We start from the raw sequence: 27,538 nt of genomic DNA on the forward strand, positions 1-27,538 counted from the left end.
AAGCGTGTTCCAGGACAGCCAAGGCTGTTTCAAGAGAAACCCTGTCTTGAAAAAAAAGAAGAAAAATCTGGCCATGCCCTTCAGCATAGTTAGCTTTTCTAAGTCCTGGAATTTTCAGCAAATGGGCTCCAGAGACAGCACCATGTCAGAGGAAAAGTGATGGAACTGTGTTCTCATTATCACATCTGTCCTGTCTTTGGTGTGATTGAGGGGAAATGCCGCAAGAGGGTTGTACAAGGATTTTCGTACAATGTGCAACACCCACTAGGGTTTTGGGTTCAAGCAACTGTGTATACTATAATGTTAGTCAGACCCTTCTCACCTGAGGCTGCTCTGTCATTGTCTTCTTTACCGAGTTAAGATATGTGAGTAACCTAGTTAACTAGAATAGAGATCCTAATCCATTTGTAGAAGAGCAGCCTCACAAGCCAGCTGGGAAGAATCCACCTAGCTTTATTCTCATAAGAGAAATGAAGCTTAGTATGGCATGTGGAATATTCCAGAAACAAATATTTCATTTAACAGTTATTCGTCCATCATTTGCTGTAGGTTTTGCAGAGGGCGCTATGTTAATATTAGACAATGACTGGTTTAAGTTTTTATTCTGTTCATCACATTACAGCCAGCACCTTTTTACTGGGAGGCCAGTACTGTCTTGTGATTGGCTAAGAATAGACATATGAGTTGCCTGGAACTTACTTCAGCCAACTGTTCTTTTCTCCTGTCATTCACAGTATTCAGTAATGTTCAGTGGTGGCTAGTCTGGGCCCCTGTTTTCTGATGATGTATCTCTCTCCTCATAAAGGAGCCAGCTAAATGGCAACATGCTGGCCCAGCATCATTTCAGCAGTCAAAGCAGTCCTGCTACCAGAGCTGGTTGGCAGGGATTTGGGCCTCAGGTTATTTCTGTAGCTCTGCCAGACTCTGTGTGCTGGGCAGATTTTCTTGGGAGAAGTGGATGTCCTTTTTTTCAGGAAAGTATTTAAAACTATTGTTCAAGAATAAGTACTTGAATTTTTATATATATATATGTATATATATATATGTATGTATGTATGTATAAAAGAAGGAGAAATACAGAGTTATGGTCTTTTGCTGGGATAGAGACAGGAGGTGCAGAGCTCGGAACCTCTGTAGGCAAGGTTGAAGTAGGAGCCACCAAGGTCTAGCAGGGTGTAGTAATTTCATGGTTGCTGTGCACATTTCTATGCTGTTTGACAGTTTGTATCAAGGAAAAAGCTAAAATTAAAATAAAAGCTAAAAGATTCCTAATGTTCCTGTTACGTAAACAGTCACCAATAATCCAGGTGGCTGTAGGAACCAAAAGTCACTTGTCTGTAGTCCTCTGAAGGTGCCTGTCTCACAGGGAGGAAAATGAATGATGGATTCTGTTCTTGAGAGACTGTGGCCAGTGAGAGAGCAGTCTCTAAGTAGCAACTTCAAATGTAATTCACTGTGTTGCAGGAACACGGGTAAAGCGTGCTCCACTTGCCTAGCCAGGGACGTCAGAAAAGTTCACAGAGTTCTTCAAAGAAGTGGGGTGATTGTCTATAAGGTAGTTCAGGGAGTTGCTGCCAAGCCAGCCCCGGGACCCACATGATAGAAAGAAAAACTTATCTCCCTCAGGTTTTCCTTTGGGTTCCGCATGCTTACCATGGCATGTGCGCACAGAGTTTAAGTAAATTACATAATTTTTTTCCTTAAGAAATTGGAGGAAGGGAGGTCCCTTGGCTCCTGAGGACATGGGCACAACCGTTTCTACCTCCCAGGATTTGGTGACATGAGTGGTGGTTGCTTTATTCCCCACTGAAGTGATAGAATGTGCTGTTTTTGATTCTTGGTTACTGTCGTCTGCTGCCACCACTGCTACCCTAGTGAAGTGAACATCCTGGCGGGGATTTGGGAACAGAGCGAAAGGTTTGCCTTACTAGAATGGTCTCAAGTGAGTTTTCTTAAAAGCAGACTTTAGAAAAATACATTTAATTTCAAAGACTTTCCCAACTCCTGTCTTTCAGTGCCCGAAGTGACGAAACCAAGTTTAAGCCAACCAACGGCCGCCAGCCCAATTGGCAGCTCTCCATCGCCACCAGTCAATGGTGGCAACAATGCCAAAAGGGTGGCAGTGCCGAACGGACCACCGCCAAGCGCCGCCCGCTACATGCCTCGGGAGGTGCCACCGCGATTCCGTTGCCAGCAGGACCACAAAGTGTTACTAAAACGTGGGCAGCCCCCTCCACCGTCCTGCATGCTCCTCGGGGGTGGGGCAGGGCCTCCTCCCTGCACAGCACCTGGAGCAAACCCAAACAACAACGCACAAGTGACAGGAACGCTGCTGCAGAGCGAGAGTGGGACTGCACCGGGTGAGCACCTAGTGGGGTGGCCATTGTTGACCTCCGAGAGCGGTTCCACAACACCATTGTTAGTATAGAGAGTTAGGGTTATACAGAAGATGGGGGGAAGGATCCCAGCAAGAAATGCGCACAAGCAGTTCTCTGAAGCTGGGTTGTGTGGTGTTCTGGCATGAAAGGATAACAGCACCATGCTTTACCTCCTAGGTTCTGTAGTCCTTCGGCTGTGTTCAGGAAGTGAGACTTACATGGGGCTTTTTCTAAGTATAGAATCTAGAGGGAGCACCAGATAATATCATTCTGTAGTTTTTAACTAGGGTTTGGTTTTTTTTCTTCTAAATCAATGTTTAGTTTCAGAACCGTGGGTTTTGAGCTTTAAGACACTGTAATATAGACATGAGAGATCTTTCCCTGAAGAGTTCCATTAGAAGTCTGTCTTTTGAAACAGGATCTCTGATATAACTTAGGTTGGTGTCAGACTCATGATCCTCCTGCCTCAGCTTTATGAGAGCATGTGCCACCAAGAGTTTCTAAATAAGTATTACATTAGTAACAGCAAAGAGTTTCCAGTCCATTTCAAAAAAATTAATGTGCCTTTTATAGGTTATATTAAATTTTAGAGCTTGAGCTTCAGGGAGAGAGCTCAGCAGGTAAAGATGGTGGCCACCAAGCTCGATGGCCTTAAGTTCCATCTTCAGGTCCTGCCCACATCGTGGAAAGAAAGAACTAACTCCCCACAGTTGCCCTCTGACCTTCATATGTGCATCATAGCATGCATACAGATAAGTAAACAAAGGTACTTTTAAAAACAAACTTTGAAGAAAAAAACCCTAGACTTTGAATATCATTAAGCACAGGCAAGACCAGCACAGTCTGAAGGTGTTAAGATTCTGTGCTTCCTCATTTTAATGTGTATAGATGTATATGTATATTTGTGACAAGGTTTCTCTGGCTGTCCTGGAATTCGCTTTGTGGACCAAACTCAAAGATCCACCTGCCTCTGCCTCCCAAGTGCTAGGATCAAAGGCATACACTACCACCATCCAGCTAATATATAATTTATGTAATATTATTTTTAATTCATATTAATTGAAAATTGCTTGGTTAATGTAGAAATAAGTTGAGAAAAAATTCATTAAAAACATTATTTTTCCCCACCCTACTAGATACAGTACTTCTACTGAAGTATGTGCTGAGCAGTACTGATTTGTCAGATTAATATACTTGGGAGCCTGAACCTATCTGATCCATAGTCCTGTATCTCGACAGCCAGCTCAGGGACAGTCATCATTCAACAGAGGCTTATAGAGCAGAATGCACAGGCCACTGTGTGGAATTCACACATTTGCAAGATAGGCTCTCATGAAAAGACCAATGTGGGAAAGGAAGGATGTAAACAGGACACCACACAGAGGAAAATGGCTCTTGCTGGAGAAAAATGATTTCTCAGGTGACAAGCTCGGAAGTGGCTCCATAGACGGAGCGGCACTTGAAGCATGGCCATACAGATGGATAAATCTCACTGTGTGGGTTTGGGAGGAAAAACCAGTAGGTCCCCGCCTAGAGCGGGGGGTGCCAGGTTCAGAGGATGTGTTCACGGGCTGTAGGCATCTTTGGGGAAAGTTGTAAAGGATGCAGCTGGGAAGAGTAGTCGGCCTTAGAACATCTTCATAAAGCCAACCAAGGGGTTTTACTTTTCTGTGCATTAAGGAATTGTTGGAAGCTCTCAGAGAGCAATGATAGAACCAAAGGGGTTTTAGAAAAACCACTCCAGCCACAAGTGTTAGGATAGATTGAAGAAACACAGCATGCCTGAGGTCTGTTACATTCTCTCAGGATGTAAGAAGGACTTTCTGTGTCAGCAGGAGTAGCAAGTAGCTAGTATCTTTGAGAGCTGGTATGGACTTGTTACATATAGCAGTAGTAGCCAATGACAGGGAAACTCCAGCTTGTTCTCATAGCTCAGCGTATAAAGACCTGATAACCTGAGTTCAGTCCCTAGCACCCACGTGGTAGAAAGAGAAAACCAATCCCAGCAAATTGGTCCTCGGACCTCCACACTGGCACCATGGCATACTCACATAAGCACACACACCTACATAAGGGTTGACTCTAGACGCGGTGTTAAATCACACAGGAAGATGGACCAGGTAGACAAGCCAGTTTAGGAGAGATGCAGCGAGCTCTCCTGGGGCAGTCAGAACTCCAGGTATTGATAATGATGTATGCAGCTATGGCTGACAGATGATCTCTTTCCCAGAGTCAACCCTTGGAGGTGCTGCTGCTTCAAATTATGCAAATTCCACTTGGGGCGCGGGAGCCTCCTCCAACAACGGCGCCTCCCCCAACCCAATTCACGTCTGGGACAAGGTGATTGTAGACGGGTCTGACATGGAAGAGTGGCCTTGTATTGCCAGCAAAGACACTGAATCTTCTTCCGAAAACACCGCCGATAGCAACAGTGCCTCGAACCCTGGCTCCGAGAAGAGCACTCTGCCAGGAAGCACCACTAGTAACAAAGGCAAAGGGAGCCAGTGCCAGTCTGCAAGTTCCGGGAACGAATGTAATCTTGGGGTCTGGAAGTCTGACCCTAAGGCTAAATCTGTTCAATCTTCCAACTCTACTTCAGACAGCAACAATGGACTAGGAAATTGGAGGAATGTGAGTGGTCAAGATCGAATTGGACCTGGCTCTGGCTTCAGCAACTTTAACCCAAATAGCAACCCATCTGCCTGGCCAGCGTTGGTCCAAGAAGGAACTTCTAGGAAAGGGGCGTTGGAAACAGAAAATAGTAATTCCGGTGCACAAGTGAGCACAGTAGGTCAGGCATCCAGGGAACAGCAGTCAAAGATGGAAAATGCGGGTGTTAATTTTGTTGTCTCTGGCAGAGAACAGGCTCAAATTCATAACACTGATGGACCAAAAAATGGAAACACTAACTCCTTGAACTTAAGTTCACCAAACCCCATGGAAAACAAGGGAATGCCCTTTGGGATGGGCTTGGGGAACACCTCCAGGAGCACTGATGCCCCTTCACAAAGCACTGGAGATCGAAAGACTGGGAGTGTTGGGTCTTGGGGTGCAGCTAGGGGGCCTTCTGGAACTGACACAGTCTCTGGACAAAGCAATTCTGGAAATAATGGGAACAATGGAAAAGACAGAGAGGACTCCTGGAAAGGAGCTTCTGTTCCAAAATCAACTGGGTCAAAAACTGACTCTTGGGACAACAATAACAGGTCTACGGGTGGGTCCTGGAACTTTGGCCCTCAGGACTCTAATGACAGCAAATGGGGTGAAGGGAACAAAATGGCATCTGGGGTCTCTCAGGGAGAATGGAAACAGCCGACTGGGTCTGATGAGTTGAAAATTGGAGAATGGAGTGGTCCAAACCAACCAAATTCTAGCACTGGAGCATGGGACAATCAGAAGGGCCACCCCCTCCCTGAAAACCACGGCAATGCCCAGGCTCCCTGTTGGGGACGGTCTTCCAGCTCCGCAGGAAGTGAAGTTGGAGGTCAAAGCACTGGAAGCAACCACAAAGCAGGAAGTAGCGACAGTCATAATTCTGGCCGGCGGTCGTACAGGCCCGCACATCCTGATTGCCAGGCTGTCTTGCAGACTCTTTTGAGCAGAACTGATTTGGATCCCAGGGTGCTCTCAAACACTGGCTGGGGTCAAACTCAAATTAAGCAGGACACAGTGTGGGATATTGAAGAGGTGCCAAGGCCTGAGGGGAAATCTGATAAAGGAACTGAGGGGTGGGAGAGCACTGCCACACAGACCAAGAACTCAGGGGGCTGGGGAGATGCACCCAGCCAAAGCAATCAAATGAAGTCTGGATGGGGGGAGCTCTCAGCCTCGACCGAGTGGAAGGACCCCAAGAGCACAGGAGGCTGGAATGACTATAAGAACAACAACTCTTCTAACTGGGGAGGAGGACGAGCAGATGACAAGACACCTTCCTCTTGGAATGAGAGTTCCTGCAAGGATCAGGGGTGGGGAGGTGGGCGCCAGCCCAACCAAGGATGGACTTCTGGGAAGAATGGTTGGGGCGAGGAGGTGGATCAAGTGAAAAATAACAATTGGGAAAGTTCTGCAAATAAGCCTGTATCTGGGTGGGGTGAAGGAGGGCAGAATGAAATCGGAACTTGGGGTAACGGTGGGAATGCAAACCTAGCTTCAAAAGGTGGCTGGGAAGATTGCAAAAGATCCCCTGCGTGGAGTGAGACGGGGAGACAGCCCAGTTCCTGGAATAAACAACACCAACAGCAGCAGCAGCCACCTCCGCCACAGCCAGAGGCTTCTGGTTCATGGGGAGGCCCGCCCCCACCACCTCCAGGCAGTGTTCGACCTTCCAATTCCAACTGGAGCAGTGGGCCTCAGCCTGCAACCCCTAAGGATGATGAACCCAGTGGTTGGGAGGAGCCATCCCCACAGTCAATTAGCCGAAAAATGGACATTGATGATGGCACTTCAGCTTGGGGAGACCCTAACAGTTATAACTACAAGAATGTGAACCTATGGGATAAGAATTCCCAAGGGGGCCCACCGCCTCGTGAACCAAACCTGCCTACCCCAATGACCGGAAAATCAGCATCAGGTAGGTACCCACTCTTCTCTATCATAGGTTTGAGTAAAGAAAAGAAATCCTAGTCCAAGCTGTATCTGTTAAGGTGCGTCATTGAACTTACTCTGGGGATTGTTTCTCCAGTTCCAGCTTCGTTGTTCTGAGAACCTCTTCCTGTAGAGCACTAGAGATGGCATCTGCTCCAGTATGTTACAGTGGTCTTTCTTGGTACAAGGGAAAGATGATGATACTCTGGGTCCCTATTATTATTATTATTATTATTATTATTATTATTATTATTACTATTAGTTTTTCAAGATAGGGTTTCTCTGTGTAGCCTTGGCTGTTCTGGAACTCACTCTGTAGACCAGGCTGGCCTCGAACTCACAGATCCGCCTGCCTCTGCCTCCTGAGTGTTGGATTAAAGCATATACCACCACCACCTGGCTAGAACCTCATAATTATTTTTCTGAAGTTATATTGGTCTGCGTGATTTAAAAACAACAACCACCAAACAGCTTATTTTTTGGGAAGAAAAAAAAAAACTACTCAAAGTTTAAAGCAACGACCCACTCTCTTTACTTCCTGGCTCTACCTATGAACCCCCCCTCTGTGCTTCTTTCCCCCAGCCAAGGAGAGTATCCTGTGACGCTCTTCCAGAAGCCATCACAGTGCCATATCACAGCTGGCATCTGGACAGTTGATGGCTCCAAATGTATTCATTTTCTGGTGTTGGGGCTTAAACCCCGAGATTGTACATGCTAAACAAGCACTGTACCCTAAGCTACATTCCCACTTCCTTCCAAGTGACTTAATGGTTGGCTGTAGAATGATCTCGGGACAGTCAGATAGTAAACTGTTCCAACAACTCTTAATTCTATTCTCAGTTTGGCCTGAATGTCCCTGTAAAAGACTCACCAATTTAGAAAATCCGCTTTGCAAGGTTGTTTGTTTTTGTTTTTAGTTAAAAATTAATCATAATGTTAATTTTCCCAGTATTCAAAGTAAACCTAGTTTTTAAAGTAAATGTAATTAGTAACACTAATTATCATTCAAAGTGACTGTTTTTAACTAGCTCCTTTTTTAAGAATTAAAAAAAGAAGAAGGCTGGAGAGATGGCTTAGTGGGTAAGAAGAGCACTGGCTGCTCTTCCAAAGGATCCAGCTTCAATTCCCAGTACCAATATGGTAACTCACAACTGTCTGTAACTCCAGTTCCAGGGGATCTGACATCCTCACACAGAGATACATGCAGGCAAAACACCAGTGCACATAAAAAATTAATAAAATAGAATTCTTAAAAAATGAGGACAGAAATAAAAAGATTACTCTTTAACATCTTATCTAGAATCACACTTGCTAATGGTTTAAATTTTCCTGTTCACGTAGAAAACCTGTTCAAACTGTACAGGAAAGTAAAAGATAATAAATGAGAGAATCTTAGCCTCTTGGGTTTCTCACTGTACTCTCTTAGAATTTGTTTTCATTCATAAATCTTGCTCTTATCTATTACAAATATACCTAAGCCTTAATTTTTTTAAACAGGGAAGGCATTATATTTCTGTAGTGTTCAACTTGCTTTTTGGTGGGGGGAAAGGCAGGAATCCTGAGACTGGAATCCCAGGGCCTTTCTCTGGTAGGCAGGCAATATTCCTGTAGCTATGTCCTATGTTTAAGCTTTTTGTAACACATATAGTTCTTTCTCCAAATTGTTTCATATGTAGTTTTCATTTTATAGGCCCAATATTTGTCTAACCTGTCCCCTCTGGTAGATATATAAGTTGCACTTTACCCACACTTGATATAACCTATCTCCTTCTGATGTTTAACTTGCTTCCAATTTTTCTAGAAGTCGATACAGTCACTTTAGTACATATATCTAGGGTACAGTTTCCTGGCAATGGAGTTACTGGGTCAGAAGTCATCTACATTGGGCCTTTGAAAAGTGACTTTGCCAGATGCCTTCCATGAAGGTTGAATTTGTTTCTGCCAAGATAATATAACTGTGTTTTCCCCACTTCACCTCCACTGGATGTTAAGTATTCACTGGATCCTTAGAGACACACATTTCTTTCTTACAGTCTGGAGCAAAAGCACACCACCAGCTCCAGATAACGGGACCTCAGCCTGGGGTGAGCCAAATGAAAGCAGTCCTGGGTGGGGTGAAATGGATGATGCAGGAGCATCGACCACAGGCTGGGGAAACACACCTGCCAGCGCTCCCAATGCCATGAAACCCAGTAAGTAGACTTGGTTTTGAATTTGAGGAATTCCTTGTTAACTAGGAAATAAGGCACTCTGGTGAGTGCTGTTTTATTGAAAGTGCTGAGCTGATGCAGTTCATAACCTGAAACATTAAATAGCAGCAATGGTAGTGAATGTTTCTGACATGTGTTCAGATGTTTACAGTGAGCTAAAAAGTCATTTATATTATTGATTTAAAAGCAAATGAATGTCCAGGCATGGTGGCACACTCAGAAGGCAGAAGCAGGCAGGTTGGTTTCTATGAGTGAATTCAAGGCCAGCTTGGTCTACATAGTGAGTCCTAGCACAGCCAGGGTTCATGCTGAGACCCTGTCTCAAAAAATAAAATATAACAACAGCAGCAACAACAAGAACAATGCAGACTCCTCAAGCACCGTCCTCACATGTAGAAGAGACCAACTTAAGCAAGTTGTTCTTTGACAACATACATGCACATGACCCACAAACAATAAATGAATGTAAGGAAAAAGAAACAAACTGGATTTAGTATCTAGAACTGTAGTTTGGATATTGTGCATTTTTACCCAGAAATATAAATATGTTCATTGTAACTACTTGATTTCTCTCTCTCTCTCTTTTTTTTAAAATTCATATAATTAAGACATGATTTCTCAGTCATGTACTCACATAAGAGAATTTTAGGTGGGGGGTTGTTTATTTGGTTTTTTTGGTTTGTTGGTATTTTTTATCTGACAGAGATGTCTTCAAGTTTTTAAATGAAGAATAAGCTACACTTGTTGTAACTGGCAATTTGTAGTCACTATAATCTACAAACTATTCTTTGATTAAAATGAGAATTTACTATCAAGTGTACATTTCTACTTGACTGTAACTTTTCGTAAACATGTTGCAACATCTACTGTATAGTAGACTTAAGGGTTAAGGTTTTTGGTTAAATAATGAAATTTTATGGAATGCTCAAAACTTTAGATAAGAAAAAAGATGAAGTATATCCCATGAAACTCAGAACTCTTTGAGGAATATATTAGATTTAATCGAGTTCACAACCATGCCTATGGGGCTCTGTTATCTTTTAAAAGTCTTGATCCATTCCACTTCGTAGACTTCTGGAGAAATCTGAAGACCTCGTTCTCATGATTTCCATTGTGAAGTCAGTTGTGTTATCATGGGAAATAGGATCTTGTTAACTTGAAGTAGATCCAGATTGCTTATGAGGCCTGACACAGATTGTTTAGCAGGACTGTAGGATTTTTATGGGCCTTTACCAGCTTCAGAACCACCTCTCCTCTACCACAAATCCATCATTTTCCCTCCCGTACCCTGTAATATGTTCTGTTGATCAGTGTCATTTGTAATTGTAGCTCATGTCCTTCCTCTGGGTGATTTGAATGTCTAATGCTCAGAGGAAAGAACAAACCATTCAGCTGAGAGTGATGAGGTATGCTCTTCCACAGCCAAAAATGCCTTATATTTGATACTAAGTCTTATGATTAAAAATCAGATGCTTAGCCAGATGATGGTGGCACACGCCTTTAATCCCAGTACTCGGGAGGCAGAGGCAAGTGGATCTCAATGAGTTCCAAGTGAGCCTGGTCTACAAAGTGAGTTCCAGGACAGCCAAGGCTACACAGAGAAAACCTCTCTCGAAACAGCAACAAAATCATATGCTTTTCTGTTGAGTATTAATTCAGGGCCTAGAGCTAGGCAAGTGCCCTACCACTGAGCTATAGCCTGAGACCCACTCTTATAAAAGTGTGTGTGTGTGTGTGTGTGTGTGTGTGTGTGTGTGTGTGTGTGTGTGTGTGTGTGTACACGTGTATGTACACGTGTGTGTATGTGCAAGTGTGTGCGCTTGCATGTGTAGGTTAGTTGGAGGTCAGAGGACATTTTTGTGGAGTTGATTCTCACTTTTAAAAAAACATTCAGATTACAGGGAACAAAATCAGTCAGGTTGTCAGGCTTGGTGGCAAGCGTCTTTACTCAGTGACCCCACTTTGTATTTTTTTAAGTTTTTGGTTTTTTGTACAAGGTCTCACTATGTAGCTCAGTGTGGCCTGGAACTCAGAGCTCCCAAGCACTGGGATTAAAGGTGTGATGTGAGCCTTGCCTCCTAATCTCTTTTTTATGGAAAACATTTGTTAAAAGTTCAGTCCTTCTCTGAAAGGAAGTGTCAATTGCTTAGCTTCACATTTTTTAAAGTTGCACTATTATTTATTTTATGTTTAAGAGTATTTTGCCTGCGTGTATGTCTGTGCATCACATGCCCTCAGTGCCCTCAGAGGCATTGGATTCCCTGTGACTGGAGTTGTGGACAGTTATGAACTGCTGTGTGGGTGCTAGGAATTAACCCTGGGTCCTCTGAAATAGCAGTCAGTGCCATCTCTCTCAACCCATTTTTATAAAGAGATCAGTGTTCTATGTATATTTGGTTTTAAATTCCTATTGCTTATCAATAAGTGATGTAAATCCTAAGCTCATACAGTATAATGCAGATTTCCTAAAAATTGTAACCTCTTGTACCATCTGGCTGTCAGTACTTTGAGTAACCTGCCTGTTGCCCTTCTACCAGAAAGTCCCTCTGTGTGGTTAGGATGAACTCCATGGAGAGCATGGGGTGCCACAGTTAGAAGAGCCAGCCACCCCGGGCTTTGCAAGTGGGAACTTACTTGGCTCTCATAGGCCTGGTCTCAGGGACAGCAGCTGTCACTGGAAGTAGCACAGAAAAGAGCCATTTTCCCAGCTCCCCATCCACTTGAAGAAGACAAACCCAGTTCTGTACAGTAGTTTTGGAGGGAAATGAATGTTTTCTTACCAGCTTCATCTGAACAACATTTGTTTAAAGGGTATGGTAGTAGAACAGGCTGGAGGCTGGTGTCCAGTTCGCTCCTCTCTTGGCTGTCCCATCTTTCTTCTCCCATTCTGTCTTCTACATTTTATCTTTCCTTACTGAAGCCACATCTAGGATCCTCCTCAGCTAATACGTTTCAGATATGTCTATGGACCTAATAAGCTTCAAGTTTCCATGGCCTTGTGTTTTTATTCCCATTCTTACTTTAGTTTCATCCCGGACAGGGTAGACTGCTGGCTTTTTGGCCATACCTATTTGAAATGCCTACCTTTGGTGGTGTAAAACAAAGACTTCACTTCAGCAGCCCTGCTCATTAAGAGAAACCAGTTTCTTCTCAATGAAATGTGAAATTCGTATTCATTTGTATTCATATTCACTATGTAGTAGTCCATCCTGGCCTCAAACTCCTGGTAATTCTCCTGCCTCAGCTTCCCAAGTGGTGGAATTGCAAGTATGCACCACCACCCAGTTCTGAAATTTCTTACAATAGTGATGAGTTCTTTTAAGTTTTGAAATTACTATTTCCTTGGTTCCAGGAAGACCTATGGAAGCAGTCAAAAGATCTTGACTGTAAGGTCTGATGTCTGCTCTTTTTAAGTATAATGCTTTTGCCTTACCAGGTAGCTAGAGCAGACAAAACTGCAAATACACTAAAATGCTGCGTTTGCAAGGAATGTCTCTAATTTTGTCACATGTACTTACTGCAAAGAATTGATTCACTCTTTCCTTAAAGATTCCAAATCTATGCAAGACGGCTGGGGGGAGAGTGACGGGCCAGTCACGGGAACTCGCCATCCTAGCTGGGAAGAGGAGGATGACGGAGGAGTCTGGAACACCACCGGCTCTCAGGGAAGCACTTCCTCCCACAACTCAGCAAGCTGGGGACAAGGAGGAAAGAAACAAATGAAGGTAGTACTTCAGAAATGCTTCAGCTTGCTTATTTATTCCCAGAAGGCAGAACTGAGAGTTTGTTCACAGAGGGAAGGGAGGCAGCTGGAGTCACTGAGATTCTAAGTAAAGGGGAAAGTATTTCTTTATCAATTAATAACTGCTTCCCTTGTACCCCCTCATCTTCCTGTCCATGACTTTGAAATCTTGAAGTGCACTGTGGATAAAATAAAATTTGTAAGGTAGAGGTAATTGAGTTTTGGTTTCCATGTTATAATTTATTTTAAGTTCTTGAGGCCTGCTTTTAAAATGCTTTGTGCTTTTGCATTTAAAGACAAAGAAGTCCTATGGGTAAATCTCCATGAAAATGTAGAAAAGACACCAAAGGAAGATAATACTGGCTTTCCAGTAGTGATCAGTGGTTCTTAATTTTACCTGATTTATCCCAAGGTCCAGAGCCCTTCTTCCAGTAAAATGAAAGCCAGCCCAGTTTTTGCACTGCCATAACTAAAAACTTTCCTCACATCCTGTGCCAGGCTGTGCCTTTCACCTCACTTTCCTTAGAACAACCAAGTTTCCTCTTGGATTATCAGGATTCTGTTTCTTATCTTGCAGTCCTGAGGATGGAGCCCAGAGCCCTGTGAAATCTAGTCAAGCACTCCGCTGTTGCTTTTGCATAGGGTGCTGGCATTTTATCTGCAGCCATGATCTTTGCACCTGAACCACTGTCTTGATAGATGCTTCTTTCCACTCTAGCTTTCTCTTTTACACACACACACACACACACAGGTGGGGGAGGAAGAAAAAGAGGGAGGGGGGAGAGGAGAGAGTAGAAATAAGTAACAAACACCCATATGTTTAATTTCACCCTGAAACCCCTGCTGCCCTGTGAAATGCTTCCTAGCCAATATCCTCCTGGGCTTCAGATCCCCATACTATCTCACGAGACCTTCAGGTAGCCTTCATCCCTTGACCTGAAGCTGTGGGTTTCAATACCCTACCTTTCTTCTGTAATATGAAGCAGTTGGTTTCTGTTAGAGACATTGGTCGAAAAGATTCTTCCTGGGTTTCCCGTCCCTAAGGACTTGACTTCCCTCTCTCTGGTCACTAAAGAAATTGCACTGTACTGCTCAGCATCTTTGGGCTCTCATGTTGTCTGTCTGCTTCAGCAGTCTTTTGACTTTTTACAAGTTAGCAGTGGGTCCAGATTGAGTGAAAGAAAGCCTAATTGAGTCCTCCTACTCAGGTGGTTGTAACCAAGATGTACTTAATTAGGAGTTGAAGGTTCCACTCTGATGACAGTGATTCTGACCTTCCATACTAAGGACGGTTTTTAAATGTGTTAAAGTACACATAATGTAAAAAATTGTCATCGTAACCATTTTTAAATATGCAGTTCAGTGACATTAAGTATTGTCACACAGAATTGTTTCCTTCTTAAAGCTGAGGGCTCTACGCTAGTAAACTCCCTGTCTCTGCTTCCTTCGTGGGATTTTTTTAAATATGTTAGCTAAATATAAGTATTCCATTACATCTGTCTGTAATCAGAGCCCTTGAAGACAGATTCTGGAGGATCAAGGGTTTAGGGTTATCCCAGGTTACATAGTGAGTTTGAGGACATCCTGTCTCAAATAACAACAATAATAACAATTATGAGACACCATACATAGCATGTGGAGTTTTTACCTATAGAATGCACAGCCACACAAAGCCCAAACCCCATCCAGCAACCCCACCCCCAAACCCTGCCTTCACAGGAGTGGGGATGGAGCAGATGGAGAAGCCAGAACATCCGAGAGTCACAGACCTTCCATCCTTCCATTGTTCCTGGAGCTCAAGGGTAGTATCTCTGTCCAGGCCTCTTTCCCACTGAGAACCAGCAACCCTTTTGCTGTGAATCAGGTGAAGGCTCCTTGGATGGATTCCACATTGTTCCCACACAGAGAGTGTTGTCCAGCTGAAACAGGCACCTTTCCAAACAACACTCACCAGTAGCAGTTCTTCCCTAACGGAATCCTGCTTGTGGTCACTGGAGAGCATCTTACTAGAGGTGCAGAAGTTAACGTTTTAAACAACCTGACACTGACTTCTTTCCATGTAAAAAGTAAAATGGCCAAACCTAGGGCTTATTAGCCATTAAAGTAACAGGTGGAAGTATCAAAATGGCGAACTATTAGGTTCAGGAAGGTTCACCCTTCCTTGGCTTGGAGGGCTGTGATAGCTCTGTGACTGGGGTTCTATGTTTCATTCTGTAGTGCTCACTAAAAGGAGGAAACAATGATTCATGGATGAATCCTCTTGCCAAACAGTTTTCAAATATGGGATTGCTGGTAAGCTGGGTTTTTTGTTTGTTTGTTTGTTTTGTTTTGTTTTCATGTGTAAACTACCCCAAATTTCAGACTTAGTACAAATTTAAGGACTACTGCCATGTACAGTACAAAATTACAGATTTAAATATGGGTGAAGCAAGGTTCTTGGCCCTTAGAGCCAAACATTATTATTTTCTATTTTATTAAGGGATATGCACCAATTATCTTTGTGTCCTTTTCCTTGGAAAGGTGGGGACAAAAGAGACACTTAAATGACATTTGTACCAGTGTTTAAATCATTGTTTTTAAAAAGAAAGCAACCAGAAAAACTATGATGGGATTCATTATGTAGAGAATAATTCATGCAGAATCTCTAATTTCTTTATCTCTTGGGAGCACTATGGGGACATCCTGTCCTGGTTGCCAAAAGACAAATGATTTAACTTGGCTGCACAGTTCAAGACTTGACAACTTGACAAGTCACAGGAAGAAGTTGTCATTATTTAGCTACCACTTGTGGGATTTGGTCCTGTGCACTTAAGAATGACTTTATTTCTCCAGGCAGCTGTTGAACTAGTCCTCTATCCATAGCTATACTGAGGTTGATGACATGTGGAATTGAATGATGGACATTTAATTAAGCATGGATGGTCATCAAATTGTGATAGCAAAAATGTTACAGTCTTCACTTCAGTTTAAAGTTCACTGCAGAGGGTCTTGTGGGGTGCTTGTGGTAAGATGCAAAATGGCACCTCTTCTCTGATTAAAAATGTGTATAATTGTTTCTCACTTATGTTTGCTTTGTTTTGTTCAGAGTCAAACAGAAGATAACCCAAGCAGCAAAATGGATTTGTCTGTAGGTGTGTATCAGTCCACATGGATTTGGGGTGTATCCATGAACATGACAGGCCCTTGGGATCTCCTGTCCTTCTTGAGTTGAGGCAGTCAAATTTACTGAACATTTTGCTCCATATAAGCTTTTATGCCAGACACAGTATAGAGGTTGAAATTTCAAATGACTGGAGAGCCAGGAAAGAACGTAAAGGAATGTTGTGTTCTGGGTGAACTGGTTAACTGTGAAGAAGGTATGTCTGCCTCAGGAACCAGCCTTGCTCTACCTGAGGCAGTTGTTGATTGAAAAATACAAGCTTTACTGGACCATGCCTTATCAGCATCCAGATTTCTTTTTCCCTCTGTCTTTGGTTTTGCTTATTTGTTTTGTTTTTTTCTGAAACAGGGTTTCTCTGTGTATCCATAGCTGTCCTGGATCTCACTCTGTAGACCAGGTTGGCCTCGAACTCGAGATCCACCCGCCTTTGCCTCCTGAGTGCTGGAATTAAAGGATTAAATGGGCTACCACTGCCTGGTTCCGTTTTTTTTTTTTTTTTTGAAGTACTGAAAGCTAAATTTGGATTATTTTAATGTGTCTGTGGTACTGCTAGACTAGACCTTTAAGTTGACTGTATCCCAGGATGGTTCATCATTGACATACTGCTCCACTGTGACAGCCTTCATCTGTAGGGATGTTCTCAGTAGTGCTCCCCAGGGAACATAGAGAGATTCAAACTGAGAGTCAGAGAACAGTCCTAGAGAGCAGTGGGAAACAGTGTATGAGCTGTAACCCAGTGATGTTACCATGCAAAGATCTGTAGGGCTCAAAGAGAGGAGGAAACAGTGGATGCACATGCAGACCTGACTAAGCAGACATTCTTGACAGGATGGACTGTTAAATTAATTCTTAAGCTTTGGCCGGGCGGTGGTGGTGCACGCCTTTAATCCCAGCACTCGGGAGGCAGAGCCAGGTGGATCTCTGTGAGTTCAAGGCCAGCCTGGTCTACAGAGCGAGATCCAGGACAGGCACCAAAACTACACAGAGGAACCCTGTCTCGAAAAACAAAAACAAACAAACAAAAATTCTTAAGCTTTGAATTTTAGGGCAACAGGTGTGCCTCTATAATCTTTCTATTCCCCATAACTACTTTAAATCTCCAACCATGTATCTAGCAGGTGCTAATAAGCAAAACAGGCAACTTCTCTCACTGAGAACATTTACTTCATGAGTAAGATGTATTCATCCAACACATCAATTGTGATCTAAATACTATTTAGTCAGTTTTGCCTCAAGGCTCTCCTTTAGTATTCCATGGTAGACAAGCTGCAGCAGGTATATATTTAATTTCTAAAAGGGGGTCCACATGTACACCAGGGACAGAACAAGCCCTGAACCAGTGAGAACTCTGCTGTTCTCATTCCAAAGAGTAGAGAGGATTTGTTGCCAGGACCCCAGAGAGTACGTGGGCCAGGTCACATGTGGCCCTTGAGGGTGATATTAAATCTTGAAGTTTGTATTTATGTTCTTTCAGATAAGAAATTTGATGTGGACAAGCGAACAATGAATCTCGGGGATTTTAATGATATCATGAGGAAGGATCGACCTGGCTTCCGTCCACCTAATTCCAAAGACTTGGGAACCGCAGACAGTGGGCCTTACTTTGAGAAGGTGAGTTGCATGCTTTGTTTAAGAGGATGAGAATCACTGTGTTCTTATTTGTCTTCTGATAGCTAATTCTAGAGAAAGCATAAACTTACTGAACTCAGCAGGTAGAACATGAATATCACTTGCATTAATGAGGAGACATGAAAATAGCTGGTGTCAACAGATGATTGGGCAGGAACGAGAGCCATCTGTCCTTACTGTTGGTGATGAAGCTCTGAGTGTTGAGATATTCATGAGGGTTTGGAGGTGGTCATGGGCACTTAGAGATAAAGCTTACTCTGCACTCTTGTTCCTGTTGCTGTGCCAGCTACAGGCAAAATCTGGGCTTTGTGCAAACACATGTGTCTCCCTGTGAGCTTGGAGTCAGGTCTGGAAAGGCTCTCCATTTTTCCTACTTCCCTAGTGGCTTATATTTAGGTAAATGGTATATTCTTCAAATTCTCACTCCTGATTGAAGCAAGTAAGTTTTACTCACTTGTTCTGATTTTTAGCATTTCTAATGAAATTATTCCTTGATTCAGAATATTGTTTTATAGTGTTCCTGGTCCCCATAAGATATTTAAAACCAAAACATGGAGATCTAGGCCCATAGCATTGTTGACTGTCTAGGTCTCAACATATTCACAGGAGAATTGCCTAGCTTCTGCTTCAGGAGCCATACCACCAGAATAGTCAAGATTAGATTTGTAAAAACAGTGTCTGGCAGCGCTTGTCCTGATACAGTGGACAACTGGGTTACTAACTTGAGAGGAAGTCTCTGCAGAGAAAGATGACAGATGATGTCTGTTGGGCAAATTTCATCCTGGGTTATTGCTAATCCACTCTTACTTTGTTTATTCCTAGTGTGTCTCTCTTTCCCTTCTTGCATTCTGTTGCTTCACTAACCAACACTCATTGTGATTGGCTAACTCCTACTACCTTTCAGCTGACTTTGCCTTTCTCCAATCAAGATGGGTGCCTTGGGGATGAGGCTCCCTGCTCTCCCTTCTCCCCTTCTCCCAGCTACAAGCTGTCTCCCTCTGGTTCCACACTACCCAACGTCAGCCTTGGAGCAATCGGCACAGGGCTCAACCCCCAAAACTTCGCTGCTAGACAAGTAAGGAGGCCTCTCAGATTTGTAGTTGCTTGGCTGTGGCCTCACCGGGGCCCGGTCCTCAGTTTGTTGCACCGTTTGTCTGTCTTGGGAAACTTGTTGATTACTGAATGCACAGAATGATACGAAATGTAGGTGTGACATCTCTCAGCCCATAGAACCCATCTCTCTTGATGTCTCTCAACATGGATTTTACTTTAAACCTTTTTTTTTTTAATCTTTTCATTTTTGGTTATAACTGATTTAGGAAAATATGCATGAGATTCTCTAGGTACCTGATATAATCTAGTGATACATTTGTCACTTTTTAATATTAGATTATATATGTGGCTGGAGAGGTGGCACAGCAGTTAAGAGCACTTGCTGTTCTTGTAGAGGACCTGGGTTTTGTTCCCAGCCCCATATGGCAGCTCCCAGACTCCTGTAACTCCTGTCCCAGGGGTCAGACACCCTCTTCCTGCTTCTGCAGTCACCAGGCAAAATACTCACCTGAAATAAAAACAAACATTTTAGGGTTGAGGGTTTGCCTTAGCTCACGGGGGGGGGGGGTGGTGGTGGTGGGGGTGTGTGATTAATAAATAAATACATATATAAATAAAAAATAAATATTTTAAAGGCCATTAGAAAATAGAATAAGTGGTATTCCTGGGGTCTCTGTAGTATATCTGCTCACCAAAAATCAGTAGCAAAACTAGTAAGATTAAATATTTGAGGGTTACATGATCTTTTTGAACTGGGGACTTGGCTATTGGTTGTCTTTAGAATTTAAACCGCAGCACTTGCATAGAGAAGGAGAACCTTAACAGTGAAGCATCAAGGAGCAGCTATTGCTCAAGCATTGGCAGCTGCCAGAATTGGTTCTCCCAGTGAGGGCCACACAGCAGCAGCAGGACAGGTAAGGGCCCATCAGGTGACGATGCATACCCACTCCCACAGGCCTGAGGGGCTTCAGCAAGGCTGCCAGGGTCTGCTGTAGGTTTATGAAGAAAACCAGGAATCTGGGGCTCCCAATGCTGTTACAGCAGCAATCCCCAAGAGTAATGTTTCCCTAGCTATAGTTCTGTGACTCCACACTTGCCACTGTGCCTTTCACCTCAGGATGAGCACATGGACATGAGCTATACAGTGTGTGGTTCGATCCATTCTTTCGTGTCATGACTTTTCCATGAACACTAAAGGCTAAGATAAAGCAGGACCTCATACTGTAGTCAAGTTGTGCACAGCCTGTCGTGTGCAGATTTAAAGTAGACTTTGCTGTGTCCACATACTCAGATTAGTTATCTCTGGATTGGGGGAATCATAGACGGTTTTTCTGTTTCCTTCCTCTAATTTCAGTGCTTTATCTGTCTGTCTGTATGTTTTGTAGTTTCCTAAAGGGGATGGCTATATATTGCTTACATGAACAGAGTAAAACAATATTTTGAGGATGCTTATTTTACATTGAGATAATAGAAAATAGAAAATACAATGTGGTTCCAGTCTTACATAAATACCTAATGCTATTAGTAAGTAAACTCAAGTTTAATAGAACAGCCACCAGCTTGGCATTGGACTTTTGAAAAAAAGATAATTCCTCATCTTGAGTGGATTACTGCAAAGTCCATCAGTGTCAGGTTGGTGCATGTGTCCTACCCAAATGCAGTTCTAACTGTTTCAAACTGCTGTCATATGGAATTTATTAAATTTACTTCAGCCAGTCATGGTAGCACATTTTTAATCGCAGTGCTTGGGAGGCCAAGGCAGGAGTACCGGAGGCAGGAGTTTGAAGCCAGCCTGGGCTACAGCGAAAGATTCTGTCTATAATAATAATAATAATAATGATAATAATAATAATAATTGCCTAAATCACAGAACATTTCAGTCAGTTTGCTAGATTTATTTTAAATTTGTATACCTTTCTGAATTAAACCCTGGGTTGAGATAAATAACATCAGTAATTAGGAGCACATAGACATAGGTCATCTTAAAACTTCCACATATACCAGAAAAGCTTGAACAATAGATAAACCATTGCATGTATACAGCCTCTGAATAACTGTCTTCTTAATTCCTAGATACAATGTTTTTGAAGGCCACACATTTGTTTGTCCTTAGCAAATCCCTGAAAATCAGCAAATCTGAGCCAAAAAAAAAAAAAAAAAAATGAGCTAAAGTGCCATATTAGATCGCAGAAGGGCTGGCAAGAGGGTATAGAGGTTAAGAGGTCCTGAGTTCAATTCTCAGCAACTACATGGAGGCTCACAACCATCTATATTGAGATCTGGTGCCCTCTTCTGGTGTGCAGGCAAATATGCAGGCAGAACACTGTATACGTGATAAATAAATAAATTGAAAGACTTTTTAAAAAGATAGCAGGAAAGCATGTTTATAGACTACTGTTGGCTTGCTTGTGCCCACTTCAAGAACATCAGAATGTTGTGTGTGGCCTCAGACACCCTTCCTTTTGGCAAGAAGCTGAGAATCTTCTAAAAGGGAAGACTGAAATTTAAAATGACTCTAGCATGGTGACTCTCCCCTTTAATCTCAGCACTTGAGAGGCAGAGGCAGGCAGACCTATGACTTTGAGGTCAGCCTAGACTACAGAATGAGTTCCAGGACAGCCGAGGCTACATAAAGAAACCCTGTCTCAAAAAGCCAAAAACAAAACAAAACAAAAATAAAATTACTCCAAGCTGGGTGCAGTGATGTGAGTTAAACAGCCCTTGAGTAAATAAAATTTGTGGTAGATCTTTGACCTTTTATGATACATACAGATTTTAAATGCCATTTCTACTTTGTTTGTAATCATTTTTAGTTTTAGTGCTTTTTAAGTTCATTTATTTGCCTGTAGCAGTCTCTTAATCTAATTTTGAATCATTAAAGTCATCACAGTATCTTTAGTGTTCTGGAACTTAATGATGCTGTTTAAATTCTTTAAGATTGTCCTGCCCCTGTGTTAAACTGAAAGTAGTGGCCTCAGTTTACAAATGCGTTATTAGCTGTCTTTTCTGAAGATGTTCAGTGGGGTGTTTTCAAATGAATGATTGGTGGGTCATGGATATTTGCAAATGATGTATGCATCCTGTTGACCAAGGCTTTATGAAGTTCTGAGAATACCAAAAGGAAGGATTAAACTGGTACAGAAAAAAAAAACAATAGAAAATGACAGTATTGTGGTTTTAGTGAACCTCATTGGAGTGTTCCAGTGTTTTCTTAGCACAGAGGGAAATTCAGTTACTTTGTTCATGTAATGGGCCCTTTAACTCAGGCCAAGAGTACAGGGTGTAGAGAATCTCAGGAGGCCAGGTGTGATGGATAGTGCATGCCTCAATCCTAGCACTTTGGAGACAAAAGCAGTTCAAGGGCAGCCTGAGCTGCTTAGTGAAACACTGTTGGGGTCGAGGGACAATCCTCAGACAGGAAACAGTGGCAAGTCATCAAATGCAGTTTCTTTCCTAAGAGCTTTCCTTAGCTAGAAACAAATAAGAAAGTCAGGGTCCCGGGAGCCCAGCTTCCCCCTGTTCTGGTTGGAAGATTAGAGATGAGCTCAGTGAAGTGGTTCATTGGGAATCATGGAATTGCGCTTTTTTTTTTTTTTTTTTTTTTTTAACTAGGCTGATATTTATATTTTTGAATGAGAAGTTACAGGTGAGTAGTGTTTATTTCCATGACCTAGAATGATATTCAATCTATCTTTCTTCTTAATCTTGATGTAAGATTGATGAGCATTTAGCATGTAGCAAAGAAAGCCAACAGATTCAGGATATAGAGTGTATTCAGAGCTGGAGTGGAGTCCCTGTGATGGCTGTGATTGGTTAAGCCAACTGATTGAAGGAAGTGATATCAGAGTGCTACTTTACAACTGATAGTTTGGTTATAGTGTATATTTTTACCCAAGTGCCTTTTAAGATGGATCTCAGATTTTAGAGTTTGAGAATTAAATTTGATAAACCCAGATTTTGGGGGTGGGACATACCTGTAATCCCAACATTTAGGATGCTCACCTCAACTTTGAGCCTAGACTGACTACAGAGTGAGACCCTGTCTCAAAAAGGCAGTCTTGAAGTTTTGCACAGCCTGTTCCTTTCAGCCACAAAGAATGTAATGCTACTTCTAAATGTGACTAAATTTAACCCTTTCAGTTTGTAGAATTTATCTGACCACCTGTGGTGAATGATATGCCCGTGAGTAGTTTGAGTAACTGTCCCCCGACCTCCCAACATGAAGAGCCCCTAAGTTCTAAAATGAATGCTGTCATTCCATGGACCAGGGATCCTGGTTCTCCTTAGGGATAGAAACTGGAGCTAGAACTGCTGCTTGACTGTTTTCTTGAACTGACAAAAAGTCCTCACGGCACTGTTTCCTCTGCAGGGCGGCAGTCACGGTTTGTTTGGAAACAGCACAGCACAATCGAGAGGCCTGCACACTCCAGTGCAGCCACTGAGTCCTTCTCCTGGTCTCCGGGCGCAAGTGCCTCCCCAGTTTATCTCCCCCCAGGTAAGAGGTTCTGTGTTCCAGGTGGGGGCCGTTGTGACTGCCTGGTTGATGCCCATGAAAGGAGGAATGGTTACAGCGGGACGCTCAGCAAATCCAGACGCCAAGTGCAAGACTGTTAGAACAGAATGTCAACCTCCTTTTTAAATCGCGTCACACATTCAAAGTAGATACTTCGCAACTACTAATCATCTAATACTGTATTGGTTTGGTTTAGTTTTTGCCTTTTTGTTCCTAATTGAAAACAATTTATAAATTATAAGGTGACAGTGTTCAGAAACAGATTGCCCTCGAGGAATTGCCTGAAGATAAACAGAATTATGAGATTTTTTGTTTTTCTATAGAACTCTAAGGAGCTGTGTGCTAAAATACTGACTTCCTACTCAGAGAGCCCTAGAGCTGGTGAAGAGGCCAGTCTGATGGGACTGTGCCGAGTCAGCAGTTAAACGTATGATAAATGTCATAGATGGTCAGCCAAGTTTGGGGACCAGGGTGATGCTTCACCTGATTTAATGTTGCTAGCATCACCAGCAGTGAAATTTAAAACTGAAACGTGAAGAATAAATTCAAAATTCTAGGTATAGCCACATTAAAGAGACCTTCCAAGCCACAGAAGCTCATGCCAGTGCCAGTAATAGCTGGCAGGTGGTGTGTTGAGGAAAGGGAGTTGGTTTGAATGATTAATGTAAACAGGTTGATAAAGGTGCGTGCATTCCTCAGTGGGAGGGAAGACACTAGAGAGGAGTTAGAGGCAGACTGTGGCAAAACTATGCATTGCTCAGGAGTTTGGATCTTGCCCTGTAGGTCAACCTTTGTCGACTTGTTTATAACCATGATCTGGGCTCCTACTTAAAGGTCTCCCTCAGTCACTCTATTAAGATAGAATTCTTGGGATTTGGGGCCTGCTCAAACCCAAGTAGTTTTCTTGTTTTGTTTTTCCTTTAATATATATATGCACTATATGTAAGTTAATATAATAACAAAATACACAGGTTTTTGCATGTGTATGCACACAGTGTCCGTGGAGGCCAGAAGAGAGCATTAGATCCTCTGGAACTTGAGTTACAGACAGTTAGCATCACCTTTGTGCTGGGAACCAAACCCCAGGTGTATGTGTCCGTGTCTGTCCTGTCCTGTCTTTCCTCCTCCACTTGGCTGGGTGGTTTTTGTGTGGTGGCTGTAGTAGACACTGGAACATTAAGGTTTTCTAGTGATGATAGGCAAGTGCATGGTCTGGGAGATGATGGCAGGCTGTGTTTACATGGTGGAGCTGCTGGAGCTGCGGGGAGCAGAGCTGGCACAAGCAAAGTGACAGTGGAGGCCAGACCCACCCACTTTTGTGGGTGCATGAGCAGGCATGCTGTTCATATATGTATTCATGTACTGCAGGTTGCTATAACCTGCCGTAGTTAACATGATGTCTTAGTGTTTTCCCCTGTTGCCAAATAATCTTCATGTGGTTCCCCACTCACCCCCTCTCTTTCTTTTCTTGGGATGGAACCCAAGGCATGCTGAGTAAATAACATACAACTGAGCTATACCTCAGCCCATATTGATCATTCTTTGTTTTTTGTTTGGTTGGTTGGTTGGTTGGTTGGTTGGTCAGTCGGTTGGTCAGTCGGTCGGTCAGTCAGTCAGTCAGTCGGTTTTTCGAGACAGGATTTCTCTGTGTTACAGCCCTGACAAACTCACAGAGATCCACCTGCCTCTGTCTCCTGAGTGCTGGGATTAAAGCTGTGCACCACCACGCCCAGCTCATTGTTTTTGTTTTTTGTTTTGTTTTTGTTGTTCTTTTATTTTAGGGTTTTGTTTTGGTTTTGGTTTTTTGAGACAGGGTCTCACTATAACCCTGGCTGGCTTTAAAATCATAGAGATCCTCCTTCCTCTGCCTCCTCAGTGTTGGAATTAAAGGCATGTGCCACCACATCTTGGCATTGTTAATCACTATTAATGAATGTTTCATTAGATACATTTACCTTAATTTACTTCTTCCCCTTTTATTGGATATTGATTTGTTTCTGATTTTTTACTATTATAAGTAATCTGCAGAAACATTTTTATACAAAATAACCCCTCATCCATATTAGTTGCTTTCTATGTAGTGCAGCCTGGTCTTGAACTCATGATCCTCCTGCCTTAGCCTCCCTAGTGCTAGGATCACAGGCATGGGTCTACATTATTTCTAAACTTAGTTGTCCAGAATGCAGTTTTTGTTTTGTTTTGTTCTGTTTTGTTTTGTTTTGTTTTGTTTTTCAGAGCTGAGGACGGAACCCAGGGCCTTACACTTGCTAGGCAAGTGCTGTACCACTGAGCTAAATCCCCAACCTGCAGAATGCAGTTTTTTGTTGTTGTTTTTGCTTTTTGCTTTTTCAAGACAGGGTCTCTCTGTGTAGTTTTGGTGCCTGTCCTGGATCTCGCTCTGTAGACCAAGTTGGCCTTGAACTCAGAGCCGCCTGGCTCTGTCTCCGGAGTGCTGGGATCAAAGGAATGTGCCACCACAGCTCGGCTGCAGAATGTAATTTTTGAGTTTGTTTGTTTGTGGATGGATTTTTTTGTTTTGTTTTTAATTAAGCATAGGCACTGAGACTTAACATTTAACACTTACAAGGCTGGAAATGTTGTTCAGTGGTAGAAAGTTCACGCAGAGTGTGTGAGGCCCTAGGTTCTTTTCCCAGCACAGGAAGGAAGGAAGGAAGGGAGGGAGGGAGGGAGGGAGGAAGGAAAGAAAGAAAGAAAGAAAGAAAGAAAGAAAGAAAGAAAGAAAGAAAGAAAGAATTGTTACAGCCTTTGTTTCTATAGTTGCCTTTCCCTCCATCATTGGGATATTCAGAAAGTAATTCTGGTGATTTTTGTTGTGCCTTTACATTTCTGCCATTTTGCACCTGCAATGTTAAAGCCATATTGATTGCAGCAAGGTCTTCACTTTCTCCAGCCCAGCTGGAGGCAGGAGGCTTTTAAGCCAGCATAATTAACTCTCCTCAGTGGGAATAAGCAAACCTGCACTTTAATTACTCTATTCTAGGAATGAACAGCTATATACCAAGAGCATAGTGGTGGTGCTTTCTGGTCCTTTTGTAATTCTTGGAAGGAGACACTGTGTCTGTAGCCTACAGAGGCAAGGGTAAATAGAGTATAACTATTTTTTTTTTTTTTGGCTTTTTGAGACAGAGTTTCTCTATAACAACCCTGGCTGTCCTGGAACTCACTCTGTTGACCAGTCTGTAGTTGAACTCACAGAGATCCGCCTGCCTCTGCCTCCTGAGTGCTGTGATTAAAGGTGTGCACCACCACCACCACCCTAAGTATAACTCTTAGAGTAAAACTTTTAATTTAAGGAGCATGTGCAGTGGTGCAGTGTAAGTATAAGAATGTCTTATGTTGGTGGGCTTTTCTTTATCTGGTCATCTTTCGTGTCTTATTAGTCTTGCCTGTTCTTACATTGGACAATGAAACCATACAGTATGTAGGAAAGCCAGGTGGTGGTAGCATATGCTTTAATCCCAGCACTGAGGCCAGCCCGGTCTGCAGATTGAATTCCAGGATAGCCAGGACTACACAAACCCTCTCTAGGGGAAAATGAAAGAAAGTATGTACTGTATGTAATATATAGGAAAACTGTAGAAGGTGTGTTCCACATACTCGTCATATCCTGGGATGGGAGCCAAATCTCACAGGTGTGGTATGCTCATACTGTGCTATGAATTCAGCAGTTCAAAGAGAGATCAAACAAGTTTTTAAGTTGGTTGATAACACTCAGCATCGCCAGTGTCTCTTAGAGGATGGAGAGGAACTCCATCACAACAGGAGAGTTGGTTGGGTAAACAGATAGGGCTGAGATCATGGGAAAAATGAGTTGATGGGCCAGAAATATAGCAGGTCTGAACTTGACTAGGTATTTCTAGACTACAAAGTGTTTTTAAAGGGGGGGGGGCATTCATTCTTGAGGATGTTCAGAGGTGGTGACTTGAAATTAATAGGGGACTGCCAGATGTGGTAGCACATGCCTTTAATCCCAGCACTCAGGAGGCAGAGACAGGCAGCTCTCTAGCCTGGTCTACATAGTGAGTTCCAGGACAGCCAGGGCTGTGAGGAGAAATCCTGTCTCAAATAAAACAAACATTAATAGGGCACTGAGCACTTTGACTTCGATCAAGGTGCTAAAGAAAGATAAGATCAGAATCCCCGATGGGAAAGCAGTGGATGGGGACAGATGGGAGGTGAAATGAAGAGACACGCTGAGATGAGAACAGACTAAGGCAGACACGAAATGGGCCTTTAGAATTTGTTTCT

At 42.9% G+C, this 27,538-nt stretch overlaps 1 protein-coding gene across 4 annotated transcripts in view; it reads left to right on the forward strand.

Moving 5' to 3' along the window:
* Tnrc6b (trinucleotide repeat containing adaptor 6B) overlaps positions 1 to 27,538 on the forward strand; it is a 234,678-nt gene that overhangs the window by 182,237 nt on the left and 24,903 nt on the right. Inside the window, exons 7-15 of one of the 4 annotated variants that reach the window (XM_036208071.1) lie at positions 2,016 to 2,360; positions 4,609 to 6,948; positions 8,996 to 9,154; positions 12,722 to 12,897; positions 15,132 to 15,206; positions 16,000 to 16,045; positions 17,549 to 17,685; positions 18,608 to 18,778; positions 23,126 to 23,251. In XM_036208071.1, the coding sequence (XP_036063964.1) occupies positions 2,016 to 2,360; positions 4,609 to 6,948; positions 8,996 to 9,154; positions 12,722 to 12,897; positions 15,132 to 15,206; positions 16,000 to 16,045; positions 17,549 to 17,685; positions 18,608 to 18,778; positions 23,126 to 23,251 (3,575 nt within the window). The remainder of the gene's footprint in view (positions 1 to 2,015; positions 2,361 to 4,608; positions 6,949 to 8,995; positions 9,155 to 12,721; positions 12,898 to 15,131; positions 15,207 to 15,999; positions 16,046 to 17,548; positions 17,686 to 18,607; positions 18,779 to 23,125; positions 23,252 to 27,538) is intronic. The other 3 variants (XM_036208074.1, XM_036208072.1, XM_036208075.1) reach the window with 3 other exon arrangements.

This window comes from Onychomys torridus, chromosome 16 (genome assembly GCF_903995425.1).
Source record: "Onychomys torridus chromosome 16, mOncTor1.1, whole genome shotgun sequence".
NCBI lineage: Eukaryota > Metazoa > Chordata > Mammalia > Rodentia > Cricetidae > Onychomys > Onychomys torridus.